The sequence below is a fragment of the Sinocyclocheilus grahami genome, unplaced genomic scaffold (assembly GCF_001515645.1).
Source record: "Sinocyclocheilus grahami isolate Dianchi unplaced genomic scaffold, SAMN03320097.WGS_v1.1 scaffold851.1, whole genome shotgun sequence".
NCBI lineage: Eukaryota > Metazoa > Chordata > Actinopteri > Cypriniformes > Cyprinidae > Sinocyclocheilus > Sinocyclocheilus grahami.
The window spans coordinates 194,264-220,223 of record NW_015506030.1 but is presented as its reverse complement, the minus strand read 5'-3'; the positions used below and the strand labels follow the sequence as shown (position 1 = coordinate 220,223).

At 37.5% G+C, this 25,960-nt stretch overlaps 1 protein-coding gene across 1 annotated transcript in view; it reads left to right on the top strand.

Moving 5' to 3' along the window:
• LOC107562949 (membrane-associated phosphatidylinositol transfer protein 3-like) overlaps window positions 1-25,960 on the top strand; it is a 100,036-nt gene that overhangs the window by 19,623 nt on the left and 54,453 nt on the right. Inside the window, exon 3 of the mRNA XM_016247710.1 lies at window positions 14,869-14,973. Coding sequence (XP_016103196.1) covers window positions 14,869-14,973 — 105 coding nt within the window. The remainder of the gene's footprint in view (window positions 1-14,868; window positions 14,974-25,960) is intronic.

Sequence of the window (25,960 nt, the reverse complement as noted above, 5' to 3'; positions counted from 1 at the left end):
TTCGGTTCTGATGGCTTGGCAAATTTTTCTGCGATTTAAAATGCTATTTAAAAAAACTCTTTCATTAAAACTCCTTGCATGAATCAATCAGATGGCGGGAGTGGAAAGGGGATCGAGCTGGATTTTCTGTTGTTGTTGATTTGCAGTCTCTTTTTAATGAGTACACATTTGTCAGTCCTCCCCACTTGCTATTTGGGGAATTAACCCAGCGCTCTGATTGGTTGAACTCTTCTTTTGATTTGAGTACTGCACGTGGACAGAGGCGTCACCAGGTTTTTGCATAGTTTAGTGTGACAAGGGATACAGCTGTTACGGCCGGAAAGTAACAAGAAATTAAATTTGCTACCTATTAGATTTTGTTTTATTACCGTCTACACCTACCCCAACCTTAAACCTATCCCTTACAATAATGCAAATACAGTGATTGTTGTTGTTCAGCGTGACAAAAGTTACGCAATATTGATGTGCGCATGCCCAGTGGCTGTAGCTGTGTAGGCCTTCTAGCCTCAACCAAATCGTACCAGCGTACTTTGAGGTCAAAATATGTACGCATACACAAAATGTGTACAGGTTGGCAGCTCTGCAGCTGTCGAAAATAAATGTTTGCATTAGTATTATTCTTGAACGATCATGTGGGAGGGTTTGTTTACTCTAAACCACTATGCCCACATAGAAAATAACTGCCTGGGTGCATTACCAAGATGACCACTGACTGAAATGACTTGCCTTAAAGGGACTTTGAAGAAATGTATTATACTGTCACAGTGCATTATAGGGAATATGCTGAGAGGATGACACATCCTCTGGAGGATGTGTCTGGAGGACACAGTAAGACCAGCACTAAGTTGTTTGCTAACGATTATGACAGTGACTGCCAAACTATTCAGAGTATACAATGTGTTCTTGTGTTTATAAATTTATTTAAATCCTCATTTTGTGTATCAGAAAATAATTAAATATAATTTAGTTATAAATTAAAGCTGCAAATGATTAAAAATGATCCAAAATCAATATTTGAGCAAGTACATAACCAGCCAGTGTTCAAAACTATCGCCTTACTTTAGCCTGATTCACAACGGTTCGCTTATAATTATGTTTTCTAATTTGAGTGGTACGGGTAGGTTTTTGCGGGAAATTCGAGCATGCTGCCGCATCATTACGTCACGTCTGTAAACAAAGAAGTTGTCCTGGCTTCTAGGCTATCACATGTAAGGAATCCTACAGGTGGTGGATCGTTTATAGCCTTTTCTCACAGCAGCCAGAATAATTAAATGTATCATTTTGATGGCAGATTGTAATCCAGAAAGTATTATGTGTTTATGAAACGCATGTGAATGAAATTAAATTATATTCTAGTTTTAAATGTGCTTCTGATTTCAGATAGCCTGGGATTACACAAAATTAGCATTTTAAAGACAACCAGTTCAAAGGGAGCATAGTTTGCTTTTTGGGTTAAAATAATTTCTTAATATGAAATTCGAATGGTATGACAGAGATTAGACTGCACAGAAATTGAAATCTACACGCTAATACACACTACTCGTAGTCACGCAATGCTGATGTTGTTAACATTAGTACTTTGAGAATAAAGTATAACAATAATAATAATTTGCATGGTTTGATGTGATATGAGCTAACCGATCTTTAGATTTAATCACCATTGTTAGCGCGATTTATTGTAATGCTTTTTCCCCTCAGTTGGTCAGAACAAATGTGGCAGACTTGTTACTTACTTGTTCAGATGACAATATTCAGTGAAAATTCTTATTTGGGTCATATATTCCAAGACGTAGGCTAGAATGTTACGGACTGCAGCTTTAAGGTGATTATTTTTGCTTTCTCCTAGTGTGATGGACGAGTCAGTTTGAATTCATTTTTTAAATATTCTACCATTCAAAAGGTTAGAGTCAGTAATTTCTTTTTTAAAGAATCTGTTACTTTTATTCTGTAAGGTCAAATTAAATTGATCAAAAGTGGCAGTAAATACATTTAAATGTTACAAAAGATTTCTATTTCAAATAAATGCTTTTCTTATATTTCTCAGAGAAACCTAAAAAAAGTCACAGTTTAAACAAAAACATTTAGCAACTGTTTTCAACTTTGATAATAATAAGAAATATTTCATGAGCACCAAATCAACATATTATAATGACTTCTGAAGGATCATGAGACACTGAAGAACTGGTTATTTTAAATTGTAATATTTCACAATATTACTGTTTTATTTTTTTTTATCAAATTAATGTAGCCTTGGTCAACGTGAGAGACTCCTTTCAAAAACATTAAATACATCTTACCAACCTCAAACATTTGAATGGTAGTGTAGTTATGTGAGATGGGATTTTTGAACCAATGAGAATCCACTCTGGGTTGGGCCATCCACAGTAATGAACTTGAAAAACTGTTTTATAGTCCTTCTGAAATTGAGATTGTTTCTACTCCTAGTAAATGTAGTTTTCTAAAGAATTAAACTTGTCATGATTCAAAGCATTGTAGATAATTGTCTCCACTAAGTGTCATTTGTAGGTAGGGATGCACTGAAACCGATACTGGTATCGGGCCCGATACTGAGCTCCTGTACTGGTACTCGTACCCGTTAAAATGCCCCGATACCAAACGCCGATACCACCCAGCATGTGATAAGTGCCATATTCAGACAAAGAAACACCGACAACAGAACAACAGACAGCAGAATGGAGTTATTAGAGATTAAGGATGTCTACGAAGTATATGTATGCAAGTATTAAGTATTAACACCTGTATAGCTGATGTGCATGAGCTGATGAGCAAAGCACGCTGAGTGGATTGAGTGACTTGTCGAGTGAATATACCTTTCTCACAGACATCACTGGAAGGTTTATAGTTTGTTCGGATATGTCAAAAACAAGTAAGTAAAACAATGCACAAGTTACTTAATGGTAGGGAAGGAGAGAGAGAGAGAGCGCACATTTGTTGTGTGATCTTGGATGTTCACTCACTGTGCACACGCATCATTTGGATTAAAACTAAATTGTAAAAATAAGACCATTTATAGGGGCATTCACTATAAACATTTATTTTCAACCGTAGGCATACACGACTTTCTGGCGAAAGTGAATCTAACAGCCTGTGTGAAATGCGCTAGGCTGTACTACTTCCTCTCATTCTGCGCCAGTACAAATACGTGCACGCGTTGCGTGTGTTTTGCTTGCTTTAGTGTTTCTGCATTATATGAGTGACTTTGGAATATAAATCGCAGCACGTTTCAGATGAACAATTCTTTGAATCTTCGCGACTTCTATTTCTGAAAATATCACAGTTAGGAGATTTTATAACGAGTGGTTCCCTGCATTATTACAGCAAAGCGCGTGGTTACAGTACTAAGCCGATAATCATTACAACAGCTCTGTTTTAATACATTTATTATAACATTCACACATAGTGTTCAAATTAGGATCTGTAATATTTTCTAATGTTTTAAAAGAAGTCTCTTCTCAGCAAGGCTGCTTTTAATTGTACAGTAAAAAAAAAATACATGCCTGATTCAAGAAGGGGGTCTGATGGCCAAAAATGATTATTTTATTAACTTATTAATTTTAAGTTAAATTGTGCTTTGTTGGTAGGCTATAGTGGCTGCTAGAATGTTAAAAATGTTCAGTGTTAAATATTTTTAAATTGTTGTTTTGTAATTGATTTTTTTTCTTTGAAAAGCAAGACAAAACAGTAAAAAGCATATTTTGGCTTTTTAATTTATTTTTTAAAAAAAATTGTCAAAATACACGAAAAAGATCATATCGTCTCTTGAGTCGCATCTCCAAAATAGTTACTTTGATCATTTTGGTGTTCAAAATTAGATTATTCTGCTCTATAATTCATTCACATAGTCTCTAGGAGCTCTTGTGTCTGTCTCCCCCACATTAGTAAAAACTGAAGAGTGGGTTGTAGCAGTGTATAATGCAATCAGTAACCTGCATGTTTCCACATCTATCTTTCATGAGACACATTTCTCATTCATTCTTAATGAGCCCCCCGCTTTACCACACAGCACAGAACCTCAATTAAAGTCCAGATGTTACAGTAGGATGGCATGGGGAACATGCCAGATAGTTCCCTAATGTGTTTTTGGCTGGTGCTTATTATTCCTTCGTTAGGATTCGTTTATATATTCCGAGATAGCTACATTATTACCTGAAGCTCCTTGATGGCTAATGTACAAATTGTAATTGCACAATGTGCAAAATTCAATGCTATTCCTGTTATACAGTATTTTAGAGTAAAAAATAGGGATGCAACAATACAGTAAGCCCACAGTTCAATACAAAACTTGTTTTTTTTAACCACAGTTTTTGGTTTGTTTCGGTTCTGATGGCTTGGCAAATTTTTCTGCGATTTAAAATGCTATTTAAAAAAACTCTTTCATTAAAACTCCTTGCATGAATCAATCAGATGGCGGGAGTGGAAAGGGGATCGAGCTGGATTTTCTGTTGTTGTTGATTTGCAGTCTCTTTTTAATGAGTACACATTTGTCAGTCCTCCCCACTTGCTATTTGGGGAATTAACCCAGCGCTCTGATTGGTTGAACTCTTCTTTTGATTTGAGTACTGCACGTGGACAGAGGCGTCACCAGGTTTTTGCATAGTTTAGTGTGACAAGGGATACAGCTGTTACGGCCGGAAAGTAACAAGAAATTAAATTTGCTACCTATTAGATTTTGTTTTATTACCGTCTACACCTACCCCAACCTTAAACCTATCCCTTACAATAATGCAAATACAGTGATTGTTGTTGTTCAGCGTGACAAAAGTTACGCAATATTGATGTGCGCATGCCCAGTGGCTGTAGCTGTGTAGGCCTTCTAGCCTCAACCAAATCGTACCAGCGTACTTTGAGGTCAAAATATGTACGCATACACAAAATGTGTACAGGTTGGCAGCTCTGCAGCTGTCGAAAATAAATGTTTGCATTAGTATTATTCTTGAACGATCATGTGGGAGGGTTTGTTTACTCTAAACCACTATGCCCACATAGAAAATAACTGCCTGGGTGCATTACCAAGATGACCACTGACTGAAATGACTTGCCTTAAAGGGACTTTGAAGAAATGTATTATACTGTCACAGTGCATTATAGGGAATATGCTGAGAGGATGACACATCCTCTGGAGGATGTGTCTGGAGGACACAGTAAGACCAGCACTAAGTTGTTTGCTAACGATTATGACAGTGACTGCCAAACTATTCAGAGTATACAATGTGTTCTTGTGTTTATAAATTTATTTAAATCCTCATTTTGTGTATCAGAAAATAATTAAATATAATTTAGTTATAAATTAAAGCTGCAAATGATTAAAAATGATCCAAAATCAATATTTGAGCAAGTACATAACCAGCCAGTGTTCAAAACTATCGCCTTACTTTAGCCTGATTCACAACGGTTCGCTTATAATTATGTTTTCTAATTTGAGTGGTACGGGTAGGTTTTTGCGGGAAATTCGAGCATGCTGCCGCATCATTACGTCACGTCTGTAAACAAAGAAGTTGTCCTGGCTTCTAGGCTATCACATGTAAGGAATCCTACAGGTGGTGGATCGTTTATAGCCTTTTCTCACAGCAGCCAGAATAATTAAATGTATCATTTTGATGGCAGATTGTAATCCAGAAAGTATTATGTGTTTATGAAACGCATGTGAATGAAATTAAATTATATTCTAGTTTTAAATGTGCTTCTGATTTCAGATAGCCTGGGATTACACAAAATTAGCATTTTAAAGACAACCAGTTCAAAGGGAGCATAGTTTGCTTTTTGGGTTAAAATAATTTCTTAATATGAAATTCGAATGGTATGACAGAGATTAGACTGCACAGAAATTGAAATCTACACGCTAATACACACTACTCGTAGTCACGCAATGCTGATGTTGTTAACATTAGTACTTTGAGAATAAAGTATAACAATAATAATAATTTGCATGGTTTGATGTGATATGAGCTAACCGATCTTTAGATTTAATCACCATTGTTAGCGCGATTTATTGTAATGCTTTTTCACCTCAGTTGGTCAGAACAAATGTGGCAGACTTGTTACTTACTTGTTCAGATGACAATATTCAGTGAAAATTCTTATTTGGGTCATATATTCCAAGACGTAGGCTAGAATGTTACGGACTGCAGCTTTAAGGTGATTATTTTTGCTTTCTCCTAGTGTGATGGACGAGTCAGTTTGAATTCATTTTTTAAATATTCTACCATTCAAAAGGTTAGAGTCAGTAATTTCTTTTTTAAAGAATCTGTTACTTTTATTCTGTAAGGTCAAATTAAATTGATCAAAAGTGGCAGTAAATACATTTAAATGTTACAAAAGATTTCTATTTCAAATAAATGCTTTTCTTATATTTCTCAGAGAAACCTAAAAAAAGTCACAGTTTAAACAAAAACATTTAGCAACTGTTTTCAACTTTGATAATAATAAGAAATATTTCATGAGCACCAAATCAACATATTATAATGACTTCTGAAGGATCATGAGACACTGAAGAACTGGTTATTTTAAATTGTAATATTTCACAATATTACTGTTTTATTTTTTTTTATCAAATTAATGTAGCCTTGGTCAACGTGAGAGACTCCTTTCAAAAACATTAAATACATCTTACCAACCTCAAACATTTGAATGGTAGTGTAGTTATGTGAGATGGGATTTTTGAACCAATGAGAATCCACTCTGGGTTGGGCCATCCACAGTAATGAACTTGAAAAACTGTTTTATAGTCCTTCTGAAATTGAGATTGTTTCTACTCCTAGTAAATGTAGTTTTCTAAAGAATTAAACTTGTCATGATTCAAAGCATTGTAGATAATTGTCTCCACTAAGTGTCATTTGTAGGTAGGGATGCACTGAAACCGATACTGGTATCGGGCCCGATACTGAGCTCCTGTACTGGTACTCGTACCCGTTAAAATGCCCCGATACCAAACGCCGATACCACCCAGCATGTGATAAGTGCCATATTCAGACAAAGAAACACCGACAACAGAACAACAGACAGCAGAATGGAGTTATTAGAGATTAAGGATGTCTACGAAGTATATGTATGCAAGTATTAAGTATTAACACCTGTATAGCTGATGTGCATGAGCTGATGAGCAAAGCACGCTGAGTGGATTGAGTGACTTGTCGAGTGAATATACCTTTCTCACAGACATCACTGGAAGGTTTATAGTTTGTTCGGATATGTCAAAAACAAGTAAGTAAAACAATGCACAAGTTACTTAATGGTAGGGAAGGAGAGAGAGAGAGAGCGCACATTTGTTGTGTGATCTTGGATGTTCACTCACTGTGCACACGCATCATTTGGATTAAAACTAAATTGTAAAAATAAGACCATTTATAGGGGCATTCACTATAAACATTTATTTTCAACCGTAGGCATACACGACTTTCTGGCGAAAGTGAATCTAACAGCCTGTGTGAAATGCGCTAGGCTGTACTACTTCCTCTCATTCTGCGCCAGTACAAATACGTGCACGCGTTGCGTGTGTTTTGCTTGCTTTAGTGTTTCTGCATTATATGAGTGACTTTGGAATATAAATCGCAGCACGTTTCAGATGAACAATTCTTTGAATCTTCGCGACTTCTATTTCTGAAAATATCACAGTTAGGAGATTTTATAACGAGTGGTTCCCTGCATTATTACAGCAAAGCGCGTGGTTACAGTACTAAGCCGCTGCAATGGAATAAATTAAAGATGATGTACATAGAGCAAAAAAAAAAATGAACAGTGAAAGTAACAAATGCATTATATGAGTGGCTTTGGAATATAAATCGCAGCACGTTTCAGATGAAAAAAAAACGCTACTTCTATTACTGAAAATATCACAGTTAGGAGATGTATAACGAGTGGTTCCCTGCATTATTACAGCAAAGCGCGTGGTTACAGTACTAAGCCGCTGCAATGGAATAAATTAAAGATGATGTACATAGAGCAAAAAAAAAAATGAACAGTGAAAGTAACAAAAACTTGTAAAATACATATTTATGGGCATAATTAAGGGGGAAAATAACTGAAGGATATACAGTCAAACCAAAAATTATTCAGAGACCAGATATAATTTTTTATATATTTTTTTACCAGTGGGTGCAGGACACTATAGTTCATTTATATAAGTGAGGATAGCAAAATAAAGTAAACTGTGACAAATTATACCCAAAATTTCTTCATACAGTGGACTACCAGTTAAACTGATACAAATTTGGGACCAAAAATTATTCAGACCGAGTCTGGGGAAAAAATGTAAGTTCAGGTTTGCGTGAACCTTGATGACAGCATGCTCAGTAGACTACAGGCTGTCATTAAGGCTAAGGGTTGCCCGACTAAGTATTGATAGTTGTGTGTATTGATACTGTCATACTGTCTGAATAATTTTTGGTTGATTGTAATCCATTACCTTTCTATCAAAGTTATCTAACATTATCAAGCTGAATTTGTTCTGACACAGTTTAACTCATATTTTATTACCATGTTCTAAACTATAGCAAATAAACTGTGATAATGTGATAAATGTTGAAGGTGTCTGAATAAATTTTGGTTTGACTGTATCTATTTGATAAATGAAGTTAACCAACTAGCATTATACATACTCTTTTGGTTTCTGTACCCAACATTTAAAAAATGTACAAATGCAATAAAAATATTGGTATCGATACTTGGTATCGGCAAGTACCAAAAATAAAAGTACTGGAAAAAGTGGTATCGGTGCATCCCTATTTGTAGGGGTGTGAATCGTCACTGGTTTCACGGTTCGATTCGATATTGATTCGATTATAGGTTCGATTATAGCGCTTTAAGTATCCGAAAGTTTACAGACAATCATAGCTATGGGTTTTTCTTTTTTCCTCAGCATTATTGCTTTTTGATTACTACTGATGATATCATAGACAGTGGCAGCTTTAATAGGCTGCATTCACACTAATGCACCGATCTATTTAGACAGATGTTTTGTCCTGTTCTGAAAACATAATTGACTGTCGATTTCAACTTCGTATCATAAAAGTATTCAGAGATGCAAGTGCATTTAACTGCAGCCACGATCAAGCTTCAGGACAAACAAACACAAAGCAAATGTGAAAGTCTGTCAGTACGTGAGTTTTGTGCATGTAATACGTACTGCATTCCAAACGGCATCAATGAAAGCACATCTAAAGTAAAACACTGAAATAACGGCGGGTGGAAGCACACACTGTCAAGCAATGTGCACGTGTCTAGGCGTATATATCCTGTGCAATGAAGCCTGCAACACGTGCCATATGCGGGAAATAGATTCTGTGCATGGTTTTTTTCCCGCACTAAGCTTGGCTTTTCCAAAATGCATCGATGTAGAATCGTCCACATCGATTGCATCGATTAATTTTCAGCATCCCTAGTCATTTGCAGACTTGAATTGACCTGTGAGAACTCTTTCAGAAATGACAAAAGAAATGTTGTGCACTCTTGAATGTTGTTTTCTAGTGGCTGAGTGTTTGTTTAGCAATCACTTTTGTCATGAAAGCCACAGTCAAGTGTTTTGGCTCAGACTTGGAGTGCGAACTTAATGGCTTTTTGTGTAAGCGACACTGCAAAGGTGTGTTTGTGAAATCACAGAGGTTGTGTGTGTGAATATGTGTCCCTGTGGGTTTATGTGGATACTTTCTGCGACTTTCTGTTGTTGACTCCTATTCACTGACCTGTGAGACTGACCCCTGTCAGTCAGTGTGCGTTACAAATGATCATAGAGCTGAGCGGCTGGGAAATTGAGGCTCATTACGGTTCCAGCTTTGTCAGCCTGCCTTCACCTCCGTGACACATGAGCCCCTTTCACGTGTGTCAGACTCTCACTTGCCCTGTCCAAGCCTCTCATATCCTCTCATATCCGCTGGGTTGATCTCCTCCAAGTCACATCCTGGAGTGTCTCTCTGTAGGATGCAACTTAAGAGGTGTGACCAGGTCCTAAGCACCAAATGCAAGTAAAAATCAGCGTTGGTGAGTAAATGTTACTTGCCAGTTGGCCGGTCATTTAAAAAAAGTAATTTTAACAATGCCTGAGAATGCAATTTGGTTTAGAATGATTATCAAATTGCAGAGACTGCATTGCAATTGAATAAATGTGATGCGCTGTGCGTTTCAGCATAAAGCGCTATGATCTTTTTTTAATGTGAGCTGCTCATGATAACAGTGTTAACAGATCGGTCAGCAGTAAATGCTGCTCAACACAAACTCAAAAGAGTTTTAGTTGCTTCTAACAAGCATTTGAAAATGCAAACGGCTGCTGAAAATTTTTTGCCATCAATGTCCCAACCAACTTTTAATAGTAAGTACTTCAACACTGTGCTGGTTAAGTGTTGTCATGGGGTCTTAAAGGACAAAGCTGTTTTGATTATGAATGTGTGCGTTCAGAATAATTTTTAACTGACATGTTGGCAAATGTCTAAGGAGGTTAATTCCGGTCCATTATTGGAGCGTGTGCATTTGAGTAATGAGATTTGTCAGTGTTCTTAAACAGACCCCATTTGTATAGCCTGGAATAAGATCAGACCCTCATTTAAAACTGTGTAAATTTCAGCTGGAGACAGATTGCTGTATGCATTCGCAGCCATTCATTGTGACTCTCTTAATGCTAATTGATTAGCATTACCCACACAGGCTTTGCTTTTTGAGCTGAAGTGTTTTCCTGTTGCATTGATTGTTCTCTGTAGTCGGGTAGCCCTGGGCCCTTTGTACACAAGAATTATCTGCACTGACAAATCAACTAAGAAATCGGCTATTTATAACTTCTAGCATATTATAAAGCATATTTAAAATCGTGTTACTTTACATTTTAATATAAAGACCCTGTTAAGTGAAAATATCATCTTAGCATCAGGACTTATGATTTTATGAATATTAGCCATCTCAGAGTTGACAGCTTGTTTTTTATTTAAATTTAGGTAATTTAATTGCATATATAATTGTTTATTAAGTGTTATATTGTGGCAAATATAGACACATGTCCAAGTTAAAGTTTTTATTCTCATTACAAATCACTGTCACAGACAATCACATAAGGAAAAGCCGTTTCTTCTTAGAATTTGTGTCAGAGTTTTAAACCTCAGTGTTGGGAAGAAGATCAAGACGTGTGCTTTTCATAACCAATTATGGGCCTTCATTTGGAAGATTTTCCAGGAAAAGCCTGTTTTACTGAAACTGTGTCAGACAGACAACGCTGTTTTATGTTCTTTGCCTCTTGACAGCCACATGCATTTACGGTCATATTCTGGCCACGGAAAAAAGTAGTAGTCGGACAAAATATGTGAAAAATGAAGTCTGTGCATAGTAAAGGCTGCTTGTTTTCCTACTTTTAACTTTTAACGAAGCTGGCTATAGGTTTGCATTTTATTTCCATATACAGTGAAAGTGAAATGGGGACTGAGGCTGTCCATTTGCCTAACGTTTCATGTTGCGTTCCACTGAAAAAGGAAAGTCACATGTATAGGGTTAGATTTCTGCCACAATTCTGCACTCGAAAGATCATATTTTGAGTGCAAAAAAGTGCATTTTGCATGTGCGCGATCTGAGTTCTGTGGAGAAAATGTTTGTTTCGCAAAGAAAAAAACATTTTGAGCGCACTAAAATCAATTTTGCATTTAAAATAAGTTTTTGGATGTGTGCAGACCTTCTCTTTTGCGCGTGCAACGTTTCGCTAGCTTGCTCCCTTGATGCCCACCCTCAATGCTCTCTAAATACCAGCGGCTTGCTTGCTCAACACAACACATCCAAAAACTTGTTTTAAATGCAAAATAGATTTTTTTTGCCTCGTCTCTGATTGGCTGAAATTATGGCATATTGTAACGCTGGGTTGTGTTGAGCAAGCGAGCCGTCTGCATTTAGAGAGCACTGAGGGCGAGTTGAGCAAGCTAGTGAAACGTTGCATGTGCAAAAGAGAAGGTCTGCACAAATCCAAAAACGTATTTTAAATACCAAATTGATTTTCGTGCGCTCAAAATACTTTCTTCTTTGCGAGACAAACATTTTCTCCACAAAACTCAGTTCGCGCGCGTGCAAAACGCACTTTTGCGCGCTCAAAATATGATCTTTCTCGCGCAGAATTGTGTCAGAGATGTAGTCCCATACACATGGGTTTGAAACAACATGATCTTGCTTTGAAAGTACACACAAATGTAATTTACAAGGAAAATATACTCCCTGCAGCCATGTGTTGCAAATTTGGTTCATATACGGAAGATATTTGTATGAGAACTGGAAATAGGAACAGCTGACATCCACCAGTATTTGACCATCATTCAGCCCACACGGACATGTCCTCTGACTCCTGTCTTTGTCTGTATTTAAGAGTAAAAGAAGAGTTGAAGAATGTTAATGAATAAGCTCCATGAACTCATTACCTGGTCTTTCTAGGATTCTTGAAATTTAGTTTCAGATTCCTTTTAAAGTCTTTTTTTTAAATCTCTTTTAATAACCATTAAAAATGTTTCCCCACCTTTATGCACTTTGCTTGTCTTTCTTCTTTTACTCCTTTCAATCACTGCTTCATGCTCTTTTTTTGTGAAAGTATTTTGAGTTACTCAGGGATTTTTTGATACACCTTCATTAAGGATAGTGTTGCAAATTTGGTTCATATACGGAAGATATTTGTATGAGAACTGGAAATAGGAACAGCTGACATCCACCAGTATTTGACCATCATTCAGCCCACACGGACATGTCCTCTGACTCCTGTCTTTGTCTGTATTTAAGAGTAAAAGAAGAGTTGAAGAATGTTAATGAATAAGCTCCATGAACTCATTACCTGGTCTTTCTAGGATTCTTGAAATTTAGTTTCAGATTCCTTTTAAAGTCTTTTTTTTAAATCTCTTTTAATAACCTCCATTAAAAATGTTTCCCCACCTTTATGCACTTTGCTTGTCTTTCTTCTTTTACTCCTTTCAATCACTGCTTCATGCTCTTTTTTTGTGAAAGTATTTTGAGTTACTCAGGGATTTTTTGATACACCTTCATTAAGGATAGCTTAGGATGTTTGTATAGTGTGTGGTCAACTAATTTATGTAGAAACTTTTTAAATATTTTATAAATGTGCTTTTAAAGGGGTAAATAAAGAGACAACTTCTCAGAGCGTGATTTAGCTTGCTGGCAGTGTTTTGCACTGTTAGACTGTCTGCAGAATTAATTCTCTGAGAAGTTGTTTCTACATTCCCTAAATTCATTCTTTTTAAAGCACTGCTGCTACAGGCATCAAGCGCAGCTTGTTTAACAAACACTCCACCTTCAGCAATACATTTCAGGACAATTATGGTCAGACTTCAGATCTCCTGCTGTAATCTGCATTCCAGTTGTTATGCATTTTTTTTAGGTCTATGATAGTTTTGTATAATAAAACTTTATTTGCTAAATATCTCTGTCAGTTATTTTATTGAAGTGCTGCACATTGTTCTGTGATATTTTTAAATTGTTGATCTGTGCACAACTTCAGATCTGGTTGTCATTTTTCACCATGTTTCGCATCATGAATTGCATTGTGTGTTAAGTTGATGTTTCAAGTTAATACTGTGTGTTTTGACTTTTATATTCTTACTGTACTGAAGCTCAAGCAAGTAATTAAAAAGCTATTTTTATATTTTTTAATTGTAATATTTTTTTTGTAATTGTATATTAAATGTAATTTAATTATTATATTTCCTTATAAATATAAATGTTTTTATTATTTTAACTGTTTATCTTTATCCTTTTCTACCCTGTTTTAATGTTAGATATATAAATCTGAAGATAAACAAAGTCTAATTAAAGTGATTTTAATATGTTGCTTTGACAGTCCTAAAAATGTTTGTTAGGTCTCTTCATAAAAATCATAAAAATATATCGTTTTGCACATACCTAACTTTCATAGCAACTAGTATTCAATAATTCAATTTACATTACTTTTTTTTTCAATTTACAAAAAATTTTCATAATGGTGCAGATTACACTGAATACATTCAAATTAAATCTTAGTTTCCTTTCATCCACGCAGTTCTTTCTGAGAGCATGTTCCCACATTTTTACATTGTTCTTTTTCTCCTTTTAACTTTTTGCTGTCTTCCTTTCGCAGTGAGCCTCGCTGGCAGACCCTTGTGCGTCAGCAGTTTGTGTGTTTTATTTACTGAAATAGGTGGTTGTCTGTCCTTCAGGAGCCGGGCTGCTGTCATTGCTCTTCTTTGTGCTAAGCACATTTCACACTTCAGAAGATCTGTGTTCTTCCTGCTTTCTCTAAGCGCTGTTCCATTCGACATGACTCAGTAACTGCCAGTATTTGGATTATGATTTAAAACCCTTCCTCTCTCAACTCCGAGCTTCCCTCGCATTGTTTCTGTGAGCGTGTGTGTGTATGTTTGTCTACCCTTGTTTGAGCCAACTCAAAAAAAATTCAACTGACAGTCTAGTAAATGGCATGCGACAAACAGCGGCCTATCGGCTCGAGTGGGTGATGCTGATGAGCAGGCCTGACGGAGCCCTGTCACAACCTCTCTTCTATACTGAAATATCAGCCCAGCGAGATCCGACACGGCATTGGGCTTGCAGTTCGTTGTCACACGCTGTGAACCACACAGCCGTGTCCTCCATCAAGCACTCAGGGGCTGTCTCACAAGGACCGGCAGAGTACAATGTCGCTCACTCTGTGCTCATTAGTCGGACATCACTTTATGGCTCTAGCTGTATTTAAAGATAATTCGATGAATCTTAATAGTCTTTGATGTACTGCTGCATTCCATGTGATTTATTTTGGAGCTAAAACGAGCATAGCATTATCCTGCTAAATTATTGACTGTCTCGTCCTCATCATATACTGCTCTCATTGAATGTGTGTTTGTGTGTGATGTCTTTCAGAGGTACTGGAGGGGAAGACGGCCATGCTTTTGGGCATGAGTCAGTGGAACTCTAATGATCTCGTTGAACAGATAGAAACCCTGGGCCACATCGACCAGACGCAGGGTAAGAGCTCATAAATGGAAATTTTATGCTTTCTCTCATCAATCGTACTTCCCCATTGAGATATTAAAATTCACGGTTTATGTATATGGTACATGAAGATGCTACAAATGTTCTGCAGCGGTAAAAACATTTACATGGACAGTTGAGTGTACCTGAGACTGATGGAATGGGTCTAATGGGCTAGTTCAAAATGAAAAATCAGTCATCATTTATTCTCCCTCATGTCGTTCCAAACCTGTATGATTTTCTTCTTCTTCTGTGGAACAAAAAAGATAATACTTTTTGGTCACAGAACTGATTGTTTACCAACATTCTTCAAAAAGTCTTCTTTGGATGTTGTTTGAAACAACATGAGAGTGAGTTGATGTTTTTAATTTTTGGGTGAACTAAGTATTTATTTATTTTATTTGTGGTGGGACATTTGGGTTGAACTCAACACTCGTGTGTTCAAAAATGGATAAATGATATGATGTTGTGACAAGTTTTTGAAAGTATTTTTAACTTGACACACTTAAAAAGACATTGTACATGGTGAGAGACATGAAGCAGTGGCTGAAGACATCAGTCTGATACATGTGAACATAGACCCATCAACCTCACCCTAAGTATACTCGAGCAGTCAAAATGACCCAAATGCACATCTCCAGCTCATATCCTCAAGAACAAAGGAGGCTGTAATCTGAAATGGCATTTTATAAAACATCTCATTATGTTTTACATTAACCACCCATGTCACAGAAATTGTTCAACCAGCTGCTTGCCAAACAAATCTGTAATTTTTCATTTCGCCATGAAAACAGAGGAAACAGACGTCAGGCTTCATTAAGCAGCATCATGTCTCAGCTGTCTCCATTGATTTTTCTTACTCTTTGTTCTTATCTGGTCTGTTCTTATAATAGTAAGAGTTAGCTAGCATGAGTCATTAGCCAACTAAACATCAGGATTCTTCACTTTCTCGCTGCTTGGAGCTTTCTGAAGTTGCCTTCAGGCTTAGTTTTACATAATGTAGCCGTATTTATTAATACCTCATGTTCTTTGTGCAAAGGTCCATACATATGTGAAACGCCAATGCTGCTGAGATGAATTCTGCTCAATGTTCCATGTTGTTCATTTGTTATATTTAGTTTCTGAAAGCTCTGCAAGCATTTGTTCAGTGTAACATGGAAGGAGGATAGTGAACATTTCTGCAGGGTTTGCTCATGTCGTAGCTGAAACGTCCAAATCAAATTTACGTACAAAATATATCTCCCTCATGTGATTTATTGCCTGTGGCATATGCAATTACACAGCAATTACGTATCGATTTACTTTTCCATATTGAGTGATACCAGTGATGTAAATCCACCATATAAAACCCCCTAACACACAACCAGATGTCAATTTCCATAAAAAACACGACATTCCTATATATTGAGTTCCCGAAACTGTTTGTTGTCCTGTGTTCCACATACTTTTGGCACCGTTCATGGAAAATGGCGTTTTACCCCAGACTGTGCATGCTAGTATTGCTCAAGATAATTCACCCTTCGCCTCAATTATTCAGGTGGCCTTTTCTCACATTTTTGTTTTCCTCTTGTGTGAAATATGATTGGTATTTTGGACGGCACTCAGGGGGATGGAGACTTAAGCTGATGCAACAGAGCGATAAATGAGCTATGTGAGAGGCAGGCATTGACCCCACCAAGCCCCTATCAGCTTAGTTTTTAAGTGTCCTGTGCCACAATGCTTCTTCCTGCAAAATGGAAGTGATGTTAGCTTTAGGCAGTCCCTTTAGTAAAACTGCTCATCATGCGTAAATGCTTCACTTAAGACTTCTCTCAGTGATTAATACTACGACTTGAAAGAAATGCACCCATAAAACAGAAAAATTGAATATTAATTCTACATGCAGGTTCAGGTCTGAATGAAATGAGAATAATTTTGTTAATCCTCAAAACTCTGAATATTGCTTCTTGAATAAACGTTATTCCGGTATAATCTGAATTTGGACTACTTAAAGGCACAATATGTAATTTTCACCGCTAGAGGGCGCGTATTTAAAATAAACAAATAGACAAAGGCGTAGTTTGATGATGCTGTGACTGAGTGTGGAATCATGGGAGTTGTCGTCTTCATCTCCACAGCTGAAGCAATCTGACGGTGACACACGGCTCGAAAGCAGCGGAGCTTTTATTATGCCACAGTCGAATGCTTCCGCTCCTTCCGGTCGTGCGTATGTGGGGGAAAAAAAGCAGCGCTGTTTTATCATACTAGATACATTTGAAAGTTCTGTTATAATGCTACTCTTTGCGGTCGTCAACGGTCTAATAAAACGCACAACATATTAAAGCGTCTATGGTGTTTCCATGTTTTCTACAAAACAAAACCGGAAATGGAGGGGTTACGACATCATTGGCAGGCGACACAATGACACCATGGACACGGTCCGTGTCACTAGTTAAAATAGCTTTTTCTCTGGATTTAAACAATCTTCGAAACATTTGGGATAATGTAAGTATACAAGTCAGCAAAGTATATAACACTGTTCTAGTGGTTTTTGGATATTTTAATAAAAAAATCTTACATATTGTGCCTTATGATCCTTCAGAAATCATTCTGTTAGGCTGATTTGGTGCTCAAGAAATTTCTTGTTATTATCAGTGTTGAAAACAGTTTTGCTGCTTAATGTTTTGTTGAAACCATGACATTTTTATCAGGAATCCTTTGTTAATAGATCATTCAAAAGAAACGCATTTGAAATTATTTGAAGCATTTAAACAAAGTCATCAAAAGAATGACGGATATTGACATTATATCTATAACTATATCGCTTAGCCTAATATCTTCTCAATCTTTTCTTCAAGTGGAAATGTTCTGTTTCTAAACTTAGCATTAATTATATTGAATCCCAGTCTTATTTCCCCATAGTCCAGTACAGTTGAGACATTTTATTGACAGGATTAATTGTTGGAGGTACGCTGAAGTCTGTGGGCACTTGAGGTTTCCAGATTAATTAGTCTGTCAAATAGGGGGCTTTCCACCTGGTGTGCTAAAGACTGATGTTAATTAGAAAACAGTGCTGAAGCTACTTTCACATGCAGCTAGCGGGGGGTCCTCTTGTCTAGATTCCAGCCAGCTTGAGTTCAGCAAAGCAGTCTGGATGCTGTCTTATTCTGTTGTGGAGTAAAATAGAGGGTTTCTTGATTGATCTGTGTGCAGTATGGGAACACTTGAGTGACAGCTGTAGGTTCCTGCCTGATATTGAAATCCTGTAGCGTCCATCCTTCAAATATTACAATCAGCTGTCAGAACATTTGACATGCGGTTAACCCTTCTATGTATGCAACATTTCGAGGCATCATAGACACTGCCATTATGAAGGTGATGTCACATTCTAAGGCAGCATTAAGGTGCAGTCATAATGATGAAATTTCTGTGACATTTCACATGCAAAAATGCCCATTGTCCATTGTCAGTAGCAATGAGATGTGTAAAGAACAACTCGCACAGAAGTCATTTTCAAAAACAGACAGGTTTTCAGTTGGTGAACTTAAAAAAATTAATTAAATATAATTCATTTAATAAATATTATTTTATTATAGACAAATATTTGTGCTATGCATTTTTAACATGCTTCACGATGTCCTAATGTTAGATTTTATTGAAATCAATTGTGTCACGTCTCCCATGTGGAGTGCAGCTTGTTTGGCATGTAAAGTTATTGGCTGAATAGACATTTATTTCAAATATCCTTTCTCTGCATTAAAGATGAGCTAGAGCTGTTTTGATGGTTCTTTATATAAAGTCCATTGATGTCAAATTAGCAATATAGCTAGTTAGATAAGCTGGAGATGTGATGTTTTTTTCCCATCAGAAGTACCTTTATTCTTTGTTTCTGAATACCGTCTGGTTTTTCATCAGCCAAACAAGCTCTTTGTGTCCTGCTGTACTTGACTGGCTTCTAAACTCACAAAGGTTGAGGGATTGCTTTTATTCTATCTGCTCCCCTTGATGTGAAAGCAGTAGGTACTTTTGAAAATGTGACTTATGTATTATCTATGCCACCATTTTTACTTTTCATAGCAAGATGATAATGATTCTATAAATCAATTTAATGGGGACTCATTAGGACCTTTAAAGCAGACACTCCAGTTAATTGCAGTTACTCGCAGGTAGAAATCTCATCAATCTCTGATCTAAAGGATCTGGGATGCCTTCCCTAAGGACTACCTGATTGACGACCTGATTATTTAAGGAATCATATGCGTGACTGACAGCTGGAGCCACACCTGACAATTTAGGGATTTGGGGACTAAAATTATGCTCTCTATATATAAATATATAAACTCACATCTTGGGAGCCAGTTACATCCCCATGCAGGAGCTCTGGGCTAAGGTTTTGTTTCTGCTCATTTACAGTTTCAAGTAATTACTTTTTAATCATTGGCATTGCTTAATCATCTTGATTATATGTGTATTAGCTGGGTGAGGGCGTTGTGAGGGCAGTGATTGTTTATGTGAGCACAGATGGATGTTGGAGCAGAATCCCTGTGGAGCTGAGGAGTAAGGGTGCCCATGGCAGAGCTTGGGTGAAGAGACCATTGAAACGGCCTGATGAAGCCTCCAAGAGAAGCACCAGAGAGAAGCCAGCCACCTCCTCTCTCTGGGTCTCCTCTCCTCTCCTCTGCCCTTCCCTCTCTGTCCTGTCCTGTCCACTGATTGAATTAAATCAGTGTAAGTATGATGTACTCCAGTAGGTTAGTACTTGAGATTTAAAGCTCGACATCTGTTTTGAAGTAATTTCTTCATTTATGCATTTTTCCCTAGATTATGAATCAGTGTACATACATTTATGCTGCCTCTATGTAATCAGCAGCTTGTGCTTACTGCACATTTATGCTGCAAACTTAATGCAGTGGTTCGCAACCACGGGGCCACTTCCACATTATTTAAAATGACAAAACAGCATTGAAATAAGTGAAAGCACCTTAAAATCAAGATATTTCTAAATCGCCACTTTAACTTTTAGTTTGAAACCTGAATATAAGAGAAAGTGTCACTTTAAAAGTGTCAAAAATAGAGAACAGAAAAGTCGTATAACTACATGGGCATTTTTTGTAATAAATATATATTTTTTTCTTTTAGAATCACAGAAGATCCGTCTTCTGAGATACTATAGTTGAGAGTGATTCAGTGTTATTTTTGTATCATTATGATACTAAACTAATAGTTGAGATACTAAAATGAGATATAGTTTTGACACTATTTTAAATTATATTTAATTTTAGTTCTGTTTTTAGTAATTTTGATGTGGTATTTGTCATTTATGTATTTTTTTTATGTCTATACATTTTATTAAGTACTTAAACTTAATGAAAATAATAAATGTTAAATAAAATATCAAAACTTATTTTAAGTTAATTTTTATTTTATTTCAATTAATGACAATTTTTTAAAAATGTTTTTAGTTTAAGATTTAGTTAACGATAATAGCCCTGGAGTTATGAGCAGTTTCATGTGATAATTTTAGACAAATGCAATTTATTCTAGAATTTTTTTTTTTTTTATCAGACAGAGAACTGATTGGTTGTTAAAATATATAATATTACTAATTATAATAATGACAATAAAATACAAAGTTCATATAAAATAATTCATCTTTTTTTCTAATTTAACATAAATAATTTTTCCATCATATCTCATTTATGACCAGATCTTCCGAAGCATGGCCAGTTGTACAGCTCACCAACATCAGCAAACAAGAGACCAAAAAATGCAGATGGGCTGAAGGCCACTGTCAAAGAAACATCTAGGTTACTTGTGTAACTCTCGTTCGCTGAAGGAGGGAACGGAGACGTTACGTCAGTCGTGACTGACGAATTGGGATCTCGCCCGAGAGCCCAATCACCTTCGAGTGTTAACTAAACAATCCAATGACAGTTGGCGTGCGTGTTTCGCCACGCGCACCTCGCCCCGCAGCGCGGGTATAAAAGGAGAGCGCGTGCAAACGCACATCAGTTTTTCACTGAGGAGCCGAGACTACGTGCCCCGGCCGTACAGCGGTGGTACAGCAACCGTGGCAACGGAACGTAATGTCTCCATTCCCTCCTTCAGGGAACGAGGATTACACAAGTAACCTAGACGTTCCCTTTCAGTCAGTCACGTTCTACGTTACGTCAGTCGTGACTGACGAATTGGGATCCGTATGGAAAACACCACTATTGCTGACCCCCTCCAGTGCCCTGCGGAAGCCGGCAAGTCCGCAATGACGGCAACATACACTTGCAGGGTGGAGGGAGACAGCCTTCGCTCCAACCCATCCTGCAGGAAAGAAAGCACGACTGCGATCGGGCATCTACGGGGGTCTTCCACGCGGGAAGAGCACCAACCGATGAACAGGTTCCACTTCAGCCTGTAAGCGTGTCTGGTAGACCGGGCTCTAGCTGAAGCGATGGTGTTTACTACCGCTGGAGGTAGCCCACCTAGAACCTCCGCGTCCCGTCCAGGGACCATAAGTGAAGATTCCACAAGTCTGGACGCGGGTGCCAGAGGGTGCCCCCTCTCTGAGAAAGGAGATCCCTCCTCAGAAGAATTCGCCAAGGAGGGGCTGTCGCGAGGAGCATCAGTTCGGGGAACCAAGTCCGACTGGGCCAGTATGGCGCCATCAAGAGGACCTGCTCCTCGTCCTCCCTGACCTTGCACAGTGTCTGCGCGAGAAGGCTCACTGGGGGAAACGCATATTTGCGTAGGCCCCTCGGCCAGCTGCACGCCAGTGCGTCCGTGCCGAGGGGTCCCTCGGCCAGGGAGTAAAACAACTGGCAATGGGACGTGTCCAGGGCGGCAAACAGATCTACCTGAGCGTCCCCACAGCGTTTCCGAGGACCCAGCACACTCGTCCGGAAGCACCAGGTGGTGCGACATGCTTGAGGAATGAGAGGCCCGCGGAGACGTACTCGACGGGGAAGCTCTCACTGTAACCCTCAGGTCTCCCTGACTATGAACCGAAGTAGCCCTCCGAGAACCGGAAGAGCTAAAGCGGGGCATGGCAAGGGGGATATCCTTTTTCCACGACATTCTAATTTATTGAGATGCACCTGTATATAGCAGTCATGTAGCCACTAGGCAACCGATAAAACAAAGTGATAAAATCTTGCTCTTGAGCTTAATATTGGTCTGAACTTTGTTGACTTTTGATTTCAACATCTCAGTGTTCAGAGTGTTTGCCTGGCAAAAATACATTTCGCTTTCTGCCCTTTTTTACTCAAGTTTTCAAAAGTTAATCACCTAGTCAAAACAAACTCTGTGCAATCTGGTTTCTGATTAGACCTCAAAGCTCTGGCTGAATAAATTAGAATAGACGACTAATTAATGCAGAAAATAAGAGCCCTAGCCTCTGTCGGCTGATCGAATCACACACGTTATCTGCTCAGCTTATCTGAGGGACTGCAGCTGACAGGCTCATGTCGCTTCTAGTTCTTCGCAGACACAGCCCCTCCGTGCCTCACCAAACCCAGACACTCTAACACACCTCATCTGTATTCTCCTCAAAGCGAGCTCCTTCCAAGTCGTTTTTTAACATATGCCTCTTGTAGGCACAGCCTCTCTCACACGCTAATTCCCATTTAATTACTTTTCATTCCTTTTCTTTCTCCATTTAAACACAGAATGCCCCAAGCAGGGAAAACTAAAGACACACAAAGCTAGGAACAATAAGACGACTCCACAGAGAGAAAGATTGAGAGAAAAGGGAGGAAAAGGACCATAATAAGGTGTTGATGGAGTGTATTCGCACAGGAGGAGCTCAGAGCTCACGATTGCTATATTGACTTATGTATCTGCCAGCACTGAAGGACAACGATACCAGACTGTGACAGATTCTGCTGTTCTGAGAACTAGGTGTTCGGGGTCAAACATCACCACGCTAAAACTTTGACTTTGGCTAATACATAAAAGGGAATTACTCACCAGCTGATAACTGCAATATTATATGGTTTAAGATTAATAGTAAGAATGATGGCCCGGCCCTCTATGATGTTAGTTATTAATGCAGTTCAAATCACCATCTACCAAAGAAAACACAAATTTTGTTTTCAGTATAAAATTCCTTATCATAAGTTTATCTAGTATGTCTAAAGTTTCTTCTTTATTCAGATCTCTATTTATTACATCACATTACATTGAATATTTATAGCTTTAAGCCAACAAAATATTAGAAAATACTAAACAAAATCATGTTTTCAGCTTATTTTTTGATGGGGGTATTAACTGGAGTATGACAAAAATCTTATAGAATTAATCACATACATACTATTTTATATTATATAATACTTAAAATTAAAGGCACCTTCATATATTTATTTTATTTATTGTATTGTATTTTATTATATTTTATTTTGTTTTATTTTTATTAAAGGAAAGCTCCACGGAGCTTACGATGCGCCTTCCGCTACGCCTACGTCATACGCTCGAACTCCTTGTCGTGAACGCGCTTGCTTGAGCGACCGGAAGCTGGAGATACAGTTTATACATTTTTAAAAATCTATATTTTTCTTACACTAACGCATCGTTTAGCTTCAGAAGGCCATTATTAACACCCCGGAGCCGCGTGGAGTAGTTTTATGATGGATGGATGCAGTTTTTTAGGCTTCAAAAACTGGGGCACCATTCACTGCCATTATACAGCTTGAAAGAGCCAGGACAATTTTTAATATAACTCCGATTGGATTCGTCTGAAAGAGGAATGTCAGATACGCCTAGGATACCCTGAGGGTGAGTAAATCATGGGCTGATTTTCATTTTTTGGTGAACTATACCTTTAATAACACAGTAACAGCATCCTTACACTGGACGATTGGTGGTAAAACCAATTCACTCCCATTATAATAAACTATAAAAGTCTTTACAGTGTTGAATAGTTAACAAAATAGACTATAGTTTTGGCAGATTTATAAAACCACACTGTGAATGTACCTCAATACAAACGTTACAGCAGAATCTCTAGTGGCTGACACATTTCTATCCTACAATAGGAAATGAATGCTGTTGTTGCATCTAGCCTGAATAAATGAGCTTGCTGAGTGTTAACACCATACAGCTATTGTGATGTGTCCTCACAGGTTGATGTGTTTCTGTAGTGTGAGAATGTGGAGGCAGACAGACAGGGATGGAGGTGTACAGGTGTTAGACCTGGACTCATCAGTTGTGCAGTGAGGGTGCCCAGACTTGTCTACACACAGCATGCCAATGTACACACAGCAGAGGGTACAGACGCTCCCGGGCAGTCAATCCAGTTACATACAAATTTAAAAAATACACATACAAGACACAAATTTGGGTGGAATTCAGCTCATGTGCTTTTTGTTGTCAATGTGTGGTGATATATTTGTGTCTGTGTGTGAGTGTGTGTGTGAGAGAGAGTGAGAGCGAGAAGGAATTTGTGTTTTGCCTTCATATTCCCTTATTTGGGAGGGTGAGTGCTAGGGTCAGACTGTTGAATTTATTTCCACTGAACATATTGCCGTCCATGGCAAATTTGACGAGAAGCTGGAATCGGTTATTTTTAACATTCTGCACCTGGGATTTGGAACAGCCAGGTGTGTTCCCTGGCAAGCAGATGGTCAGAAATGTCTGCTCTGCTCTTCCTGAAATCGCACACTTTTCACTATGTGGCAGTCACACCAAACTCATTGTGATGTGTCTCTCAGTAATGCATTGCATTTTTTCTTTATTTTTCTTTCTTTCTTTCTTTATTTATTTGACTCAGAGTCCCCAATTGCCCAACACAATTTTCAAAGCTTTTTGAGAGTTACTGTGGGTTCTTAACCTAAAATAAATAAAATAAAAAATACAATGAAATGAAATGAAATAAAAGCATGGTGTTACTGTAGATTTTTGCTTAAAAGAAAAGAAAAGAAAACATTGTTATGTTTTTAACAACAAAATCAAAGCCTGGTAATATTTTCAGTATTTCTAATATTTCTGCTATAATTAAGACAAAACGTCTTGTTTTCAGACTTGATTTGTATTTAACAGAAACTGACATTATTGGTATATTCAATTTAATTAATTGTGATTCCAGAACTGAATTCAATGAAAACAATAGTTATTGAGGCAGAAAAATATGATTTCAGTTTACATCTTGATTTAGTTTTTTTGGCATTTAAGTTACAGTTAAATTATTTTCATATATTATAATAATCTATATATTTAAATAATTTTAAATCATCCTGTGGCCCCTTTAGAAGTTTGATGAGGGCCCCTAGTGGGCCTCCGCCCCTTGGTTGAGAACCATGGCCTTTTTGCATCGCATCTGCATTTCCTCTGCTTTTCCTAGAATTTCTGATACTCTTGCTGCTTGCTCAACTCGTTTGGCAATCCAGTTACAGTTTGTGTCCATTTTTGGTTCTCTGTGTGATCCAAGCAACATTTCATTGAAATTATTTCTAGCTCTCTTGAGTTGAATTATACTCTTCACTTCTCTGTTGAGTCTCTGCATGAGCTCAACCAGTTGCTGAGTTAAAGGCAGCCTGCGGCCGCTGTCGACCTAGGTGTATTTTTGGCAACACATTCATGCTTATCTCCACTTTAACTGCATATATGCATTCTGAACAGCCCCCTCACTCTTATCTCTTTCAATCTCAATCTATTTCACTCAATCTGTTTCACTCCTTTTTCTCTGTCTGTCGCTCGGTTCTCTTGTTGCTCTGTCATTCTCTGTCTCAGCAACTTTGATTATCTCTCTCTCTGTCGTGACACTGCACTACGTCATGTATTACTGACCAGTTCTACCTTAGCAACTGTTGCCATCTATCAGATTATCAAGCAAGCTTTTTCTTTTTTTTCAGGCTAAGTTACACTAAATCACACTTAATATTATTTAAAAATATTGTAAATGTTTTTTGTTGAACAACAAAAAGTAGCACAGCGATATTATATATATATATATATATATATATATATATATATATATATATATATATATATATATATATATATATATATATATATA